This window comes from Triticum dicoccoides, chromosome 1A (assembly GCF_002162155.2).
Source record: "Triticum dicoccoides isolate Atlit2015 ecotype Zavitan chromosome 1A, WEW_v2.0, whole genome shotgun sequence".
Lineage (NCBI taxonomy): Eukaryota > Viridiplantae > Streptophyta > Magnoliopsida > Poales > Poaceae > Triticum > Triticum dicoccoides.
In genome coordinates this window covers 133,532,436-133,540,770 of record NC_041380.1, presented here as the reverse complement: position 1 = coordinate 133,540,770, position 8,335 = coordinate 133,532,436, and the positions used below count along the sequence as shown (strand labels likewise).

Here is an 8,335-nt window from a genome sequence, read left to right as displayed (position 1 = left end):
TCACTGTCCTCTTTGTCTTCGGCCTTGTCCGACTCCTTCTCCTTGTCCTTAGACTGTTTTCCCTGAAACTGCTGGATCAGGAGTCGACATTGGCGAGTGGTGTGCTTTGGGTAAATGATATTCCCCTCTTCATCTTTCTTCGTGTGAATGTGACACGGCATATCCATCACGTCATTCCCTTCTTTATCCTTTACCTTCTTGGGGTTCCAGGATCCTTTTGGTTTCCCCTTAAACTTTCCTTGAGTCACGGCCAGAGCCTCTCCAGGAGCTGCCGGTTCAGCCTTCCGCTTCTGTTTCCGACTGGTGTTTCCTTTTTCCGACTGACTCGGCTTGTGCTTGCCGCTTCGGAGTCGGTCTTCTTCTTCGCCGTTGGCGTACTTGGTAGCAATCTCCATCATCCGACTCAAGGTCATGTCACCGGTTCGACCAAATTTCAAACTTAGTTCTCTGTTCTTGACGCCGTCTTTGAAGGCGCATACTGCCTGATGATCAGAGACATTTTCCACAGTGTGGTGCAAAGTGATCCACCTCTGAATATACTCTCTGAGAGTCTCATTAGTTTTCTGCACGCAGACTTGCAACTCTGTCAATCCCGCTGGTCTCTTGCAAGTCCCTTCAAACGTTCTGACGAACACTCGGGACAGATCTTCCCAAGTGTAAATGCTGCTAGGAGGTAATTGAGTCAACCATGCCCTGGCAGAACCTTCCAACATGAGGGGCAAATGCTTCATGGCCACCTCGTCGTTCCCACCACCGATCTGAACTGCCACTCGGTAGTCTTCAAGCCAAGTTTCAGGCTTAGACTCACCAGTGAACTTGCTGACTCCTGTTGCCAACCTGAAATTGGGGGGGATAACTGCGGCTCTGATAGCTCTGCTGAAACATTCAGGACCAGAAACATGTACTCGACTGCTCGTGGGTACATCTCTGTCGAGTGCGCCTCGATGGGCTCTGTTCCGGTCGACCAACCCTTGCACGATAATGGATCGCGCGTCGAAGCCTGGCTCTCTGGGGTCAACTGGAACCCTACGCCCTGTACTGTACTGACGCCTATCATCTGGCTGTCGAGGAGCGTAAGACCCACCCCTCGGAGGGGAATAGGGCACTCGACGCCTATCATCTCGGTCGAGTCTGTCGCCATATTGATCTCGCCGATTCTCACGCCCTTCGCGCCGCGGAGGCGATCTGGGGCTGTGAGCCGACTGAACCGTATTCACAGTGACAGATCGACTGTGAATTCTGTTGCGCGATTGAGACACGGCTGAATTCTGATCTCCTGCTGCCCGGAGCAGATCCCTGATCTGCAGCAAACCTCTGCCAGCTTCCGACTGCGAAGGCTGAATGGACTCTGCTATACGGGTCGCAGCTGCTAAATTCTGAATTGGGGTTCGATATACCTGAGTCGGCGGGAAGAGTTGACGTCGACTGGTGTCGGGAACTCGTTGCCGCGCGCGCTCGTCGAGTGCTCGCTGAAGGTTCTCCAGTCGAGTGCGCTCGGCCAAATTGGCCAGACGCGCCTCCTCCAAGGCACGAGCCTCGGGGGTTTCTCCTGCGATGGGAATACGCAGGGGATCCTCGTTCCTGCGGCGAAGCTCTTCTCTTTGCAGAGAGTCGAGTGGCTCGGGCTGGTACTCTTCGTAGTCTCGTGCAGGGTCGCCGCCGTCACCTGCTCCACCACCACGGGCGAAGCCAGGAGGGCTGTGGGGCCCGTCGACCATCAAGATTTCCGCCGCTGGATCACTGCTTCCGCACTCGGATGCAGTCTCTCCGGAGCCAGTCGACTGATCGAACAAGCCGTAGAGAGATTCGTTGGGCTCGATTGCCGCAACTTGTGTAGTGGCCGATTGGAGAGCCACCGCGTGACTCACCCATCGCTGAAGCCTCGACCGGCCTGAGCGCTTGCGCTGGCGGGAGACCGGGAGGGTGGACGATGGAGGAGCCGACCGATACTGGGTCGACGGTTGCCGCAGCAGAACGCCGCGGACACATGCGCGAAAATGCGTCGCACCGCGGACGGGGAGCGCGTCTACGTCGAGTGGAGCCTCCTGGAGCCATGCGGAGTCGTCGGCGATGAAGGTGAGAGTGCCGAGACGGATCTCTTGACCCTTGACCAAAACTCCAGCAGACACCATGATGAGAGTACTCGGAAGAATCGCAACTTCTCCACAAAATCGCTAAAACACCTGCCCCACGGTGGGCGCCAACTGTCGTGGTTCTAAGCCTGACAGTAGAGTGGGGGGTAGGTATGGAGAGGCAAGGTCCTAGCTATGGAGAGGTTGTAAGCACAAAGGATGTACGAGTTCAGGCCCTTCTCGGAAGAAGTAACAGCCCTACGTCTCGGAGCCCGGAGGCGGTCGAGTGGATTACGAATGTATGAATTACAAGGTGCCGAACCCCTCTGCCTGTGGAGGGGGGTGGCTTATATAGAGTGCGCCAGGACCCCAGCCAGCCCACGTAGGAGAGGGTTTAAGGTGAGTTAAGTCTGGGGCGTTACTGGTAACGCCCCACATAAAGGCTTTTACTATCATAAAGTCTACTTGATTACAGGCCGTTGCAGTGCAGAGTGCCTCTTGACCTCCTGGTGGTCGAGTGAGTCTTCGTGGTCGAGTCCTTCAGGCCAGTCGAGTGAATCCTCGTTGGTCGACTGGAAGGCGACCTCTTCTAAGGATGTCCTGGGGTAAGTTACTTGGATCAGGTCCATGACCCTACCCTAGGTACATAACCCCATCAGTCACGGCGCTCGACCGGCCAGCCTGCGGCGCGATCGGTGTCCTCCGCCCAGTCCGCCCAAACCACCCGCTCGGGAGGTTCAAGGGACGGGAGGGGAGGGGCCGGCGGTGAGGGGGGAGCAGCGGGGGAGGCGGAGGCCACAGCGGAAGGGGCCGCCGGCGGCGAGGGGGGCTCGGCCGGGGAGGCAGCCAGCGGGGCGGCGGAGGGGCCCGAGTCGCCAGAGCCCGCGCCTTCCATCATCAGCTCGTTCGTGTGAGACCTTTCCTATTCCACCTTTTTTAGGAGTAGCGACAGAGGTTGCGAAGATGGTGGCTTTAGTCTTACTGTTGTACGACTTTATAAGGTCTTGTGTTAATAATTAATAAATTGGCCGTATGCATCGTTCGGATGCAGAGGTCGGAGGTATTCCTCCTTTTAAAAAAAAATCATAAAGCCTTATGGCATTTGAACGGCCACTTCCTTGATTTCTTTTGTTCTCTTGTTAACCAATCTTCTTGGTTTTGGATTTCTGTTGTTGAGCGCCCTTTGTTAGAGTATAAATCCTCTAGGATCAACACAGCGAAGTCCCATGCTTTACTTGGTTAGTTGGTTCGTCGCACAGTACTGTCAGAAGGAGATCTCAGCTCTCCGGCATAACAGAGATACCACTATGCGGAAATGTTTGAAATCATCGTTGCACCTTGTTCTTCACTCAACACAGTGTAAGCTGGGAGACGGCACTCGGATCTCCTTCAGGTTTGACCACTGGCTTCAATGCGGCAGGCTACGGTTTGTTTTTCTTGTGCTATTTTCCTTCGCTTCCTCCAAGCACTGCACGGTGGCTTCGCAATTTAGAGAAGGACAGTGGGCACTTCATCTGCACTCCAACTTATCCAACACAACCTCACTAGAGCTTGGAACCTTGCTTGGTTTCTGCATTCGGTGCAACCAGACCCTTCTCGGGGGGATACCAAAACACCTACGGCGACGAACGGAAAGCTCTCGACCAAATACTTCTCTGATCTACTTGCCCTCAGAGGTGTGGAGTGCCAACTTGCCCCGAGCATTTGGGATCCTATCATACCCCGTAAGCACAGAGTGTTTCTATGGATCGCTCTCAAAGGCAGACTAAACACCAAGGATAATATGTTGAACAAGCATTGGACGGCCATTGCGCCACATAATGGTTGTGATGTCTGCCCGGCAGTGGAAAGCATTGATCATATCGTCCTGAGATGTAAGCTCGCGGACAAAGTATGGGACAAGGAGGGACTTCTTACACCAGCCACTACGGCATCTTCACTGAAGGATTTCTTATGCTGCCGTGCATCAGCTGATTCTTATCGGAAGCTTTGGAATGTTTTGCTCGCAGCGGGCGCTGTTGGGTTATGGAGAGCACGGAACGATCGGGTCTTCAACAAGGACAGCTGGCATGCCGCACGTACACTCCACGAGGTTTCTGATCTTCTTAGATTATGGAGCTCGTGTGCCAGAGTGGCGGAAGATCGCTGCACAATTTTAGGTTGGGCCGACTTTCTTGTAACTCCCTAGCACTGCTTCCCTCAACCCCCCTCCTCCTTATGTAACCTTCCTTAACTGGCTTGGTGGTGGCCTGCTGCACTCTCAGTGCACGTTTACACCACCTTCATGTAATCGGCCTTTGGCCACTCGGGTTTACCCCGTTTTGAATGCATAAGGTAGACTATCTCTACCTTTTCTTTCAAAAAAAAAGATCTTGATCTCATGAGTAGGATAAAATTAGAGTGCATCACCAGTTTGATAAAATTAGATCCCATTTCTTCTGGCAGAAGGGGATGCAAAGTTACCATATGGTCAAATGGGAGACCATCTGTTCTCCCAAGGAAGTTGGGGTCTCGGGGTGATTAACACCAAGGTCATGAACTGATGCCTTATCGTCAAATGAGCGTGGAAGCTCCTAAGGGCCAAGGGGTTTGTGGCTGCAGATTTTTAGGAATAAGCACAAAATTCATTCAGATTTTATTTTGCACAAAATCAGAGAATTGTTTTTTACTTTTTGTGACACATCCATCAGAATGCAAGGAGTACAAAATACCCTTCAAAAATTACTTTGAGATCCAGATATTTTATAAGGTTGTGTAGTAAGAGAAGATAAGCAACAACAGCAAACAAGCAAGAACGGCTCTTTATTATTAGCAACAAAAGGTCAGAAAACAAAGTGAATGACAAGGCCCGTGTGGTTACCAAGACAAGTTTATGTGCCCAAAGGGGGATAACATCATGGAATTCAGCATCTTCGTGTCTGCGGACTAAGGTAGGAACAACACTGTTTGAGTGTCTGCGGCCCCTGCATCTTCTGATCAGCCACCCATCTGTCAAACTCTGACGGAATTTCACGCTTCCCATACACAAGGAGCCATCCAAAGTTCCAAACCTGAACCAATAACAGCGCCCTGGTATGGGTTCAGGTTTTTCAGCACTTGCGAGAAGTACTAATCGGAAAATCTGCTAAAAGCATCCCTGCACAACATCTACTTTGCTCTTTTTAGCCTACAAAAATGAATATAAGCTTCAAAAAGAAAACATCACAGAGAAAGATAACACGCCCCATAACAACCAGGAAAAAATGTAATGCAATTTTGCATCTAGCTAGTATGAAATGTAGAGGGTGAGGCGGGGTGCAGAGAATATATAGAACAAAAACTTTGTTCTCATAAAGAAAACTTTGTTCACTAGTTAGGAGGAATCCTCAGAAATGGCTGAATTTTTTTTCCTGAATAAATGAAGGTGCATGAATCGCAAAAATAAAACAAAAAAGTTCATTATGATGTAATAATGGAGGGGGAGAACTGTTTGCTCAAGAAACCAAGCAGTGCATCATCTAAGACCTTGTTCCTCCTTGGAAAGCTCAATGCCTGAACAAATGAAAACTAGAAGAGAATGAACTGAAAGACCAAAAAAGAAGCTACATTAATAAGATATAAGATCAATTGGTTTAGGCACTGTTTGAAAATTCAGAGAACTGATGGGATATACTCCCTCCGTTCCAAATTACTCGTCGTGGTTTTAGTTCAAATTTGAACTAAAACCACGACGAGTAATTTGGAATGGAGGGAGTACAACATAGAACACTTATGTTGACGTGTCACGACCAAAGGTGCAGTCAGTGATATGAAACAAGACAATTTTGACTTGAACATTACGACACCTAATAACATATACTCCTACTTTGTTTTACTTCAGTAAGCTCTACATTGCTTCTGAATCTGCATAAAAGAGTGACTATTGGTGCCATGACTTTGTTGTGTTAATAACAGTAAAAGGTAAGTAACAAATTAAAACATCATTGAAGGAACAGGTACATTGCTAATTCAAACCAGAACAGAATGAACTGCCATTGATAGACATAAAAAAGGATAATTATATCCAGGCTCTGCAAGTTATATACTCAGGCTCTACTCATATTATATACCTCGAAGTTTAACTGATTATATTGGGGCTCTACCACTTATATATGTAAGTATCATTTAGAGCACTTACGTTTTTCATTTTCAGATACGCATAAGGAAAACTATACAAAACAAACAGCATTCAGCTGTGAGAAATGTAAACACCATATTAACACCTAGCATGTGGATACCATAAAAAAAAATTTCGATATATAAGCAAAACAAACAACATTCAGCTGTGAGAAATGTAAACTATACAAAATATGACAACATGAACAAACAAAGGCCATCAGCTTCAGATAAAGGGATTAATCCTGCAATAATGAGACACAGAAACTAAGACTTCAGGATAATCACTCACTCTTCACTTGAAAATCCTACAAGAAACCAAAGCCTAATTTACTCTTCACTGGGCCAAAAGCAAAACAAAAAAATGATCACTGAATCCGATCACAATATCAGAAAAATTAGGCACAGCAGACACAAAATCATATGGAAAAGGCTACAGGAAGAGTGCACAATGAAGGATCCACAACTACGTGTGCTGTGCATCCCAGTTACATCACCAGAGGACCGCTAAGATGTCGGTTAACTGAACCAAGCCTCGGTTCCAAGTTCCAACAGAAAGCAGAGTTGCTGCTGAACAAGTCTACCAAGAACAAAAAATCCCTACAAACTAAAGGAGGCAGACCCACACTCCTCTCAGCCTAACATGGAAGCGTATCAAAGCATTCGATCAGGCACCAAAAATTGCTGATAGCTGGCTGGACTGCGGGAAAGACCAGCAATAGCCGGTGCCGTTGCTGATCGGCGGATTGGTGGGCCTGGATGTGGAGTGGTCGGGCGAGAAGCAGCTGTAGCTCTCCAGCGTCGATGCCTCACTGACTTGTGACGACTCTGGCGTGGCCCAATCTTGGCCAGGGAGGAGGAAGGTGGTGCCATTGGAGGAGGTCAGGGCGGACGGCTGGAAGGCCCAAGCGCCGGTGATATCGCTCGAGGGTGTCGTGGCATTGTAGCAGGTCAGCTCGGAGGTGGCTGGTGAGACGAGCTCGTGATTGCCCAGTAGTGCCGTCGACGTGTCGCTCAGGTCCGAATTCGCTGGCGTGGGCGAATCTTGGGCGGGGCGGAGGAAGGCGGTGCGGTCGAAGGTCAGGGAGAAGCTGGGAATCAGCGTTGTGGCTGTGGGTGCTCTGCGTACCGGCGGTTCTTGCGGTTCTTGCTCTGCCTGCGGCCGCTCGACTGGAAGCAAGAACGCTTCTTGAATATCAGATGTAGCAACCACGGTGGGCGGATTTGCTGCGGCAGGAGACGGACGGAACTGCAGGCATCGCCTCACGCCGGAGCGCTCGCCCGCGGCCGCCGCCTTCCTCTTGGATCCGGACATCGACGACGACCCAGACGAAATGGGTTTGGAGGCGGACCGGCCAGCACGACGCTTCTGGTAGATTTTGCAGAGGGCGGGCATGGCCTCGCCGGGGCGGGGGTCTTCCTGGCTGAACTCGAGCATCAGCCAGCCGTTCTTGGGCTCGTAGGTGAAGGGCTGGCGGTACCCGACGGCGGCGCCGCCCGCGTCAAGCACGTCGCACCGCGCCTTCTCCGAATGCCAGGTGCCGACCCCGCCCGCGACGGCGCGGCACCTGCGGGTGCCCCGGCTGCTCTGGGCCCGCGCGGAGGTGAAGAAGTACCACTCCCTGCCCTCCCCGTCGCTGCTCGCCGAGGCGGGGAGGAGGCCGGTGACGAGCGCGGCGGGCTCGGCCGCATACACGTCCGCGTCATGGATGTACCGGGCGGCGGCGGCGGGGAGCGGGGACCCGGAGATCTTGCGCTGGAGGTAGATCGTGATGAGGTCGGCGTCGCAGGGCGCGAAGGTGAGGCCACGGGGCGAGTCGGGCGAGCGCGGGGACGCCATGAGAGGACGAGGGACGGAGCTTGACAGCTAGGGTTTGAAGGCCCGTGCGCGGGGAAGGGCGGAAAGGAGAGGGGGGATCTGCGCGCGTGTGGCTGCGGTCGAAGGCTTTCCTTTTGAAATTTGGTTCGGGGACGGGAAATCGCACCGGAAGAGCGGTGACGTAGGCGAGCTCGGTTTGTGTTGTGTTTTTTTTTCGGAAATATTATCTTTCACCGAGAGCATTTCCAACGGATGCATCAAAAGACGTGCGCGGTAAATGGCACCATTTTAGCGCGCGCGGCAGCGGCAA

The 8,335-nt window shown here is 51.4% G+C and overlaps 1 protein-coding gene across 1 annotated transcript; it reads right to left on the bottom strand.

Moving 5' to 3' along the window:
* Positions 1-6,485: 6,485 nt before the first annotated feature.
* On the bottom strand, positions 6,486-7,644 carry LOC119273102. The gene has a single exon (XM_037554413.1). It carries the CDS (start codon positions 7,642-7,644, stop codon positions 6,874-6,876), a length of 771 nt encoding a protein of 256 aa, XP_037410310.1. The 3' UTR covers positions 6,486-6,873.
* Between the last annotated feature and the right edge of the window lie 691 nt (positions 7,645-8,335).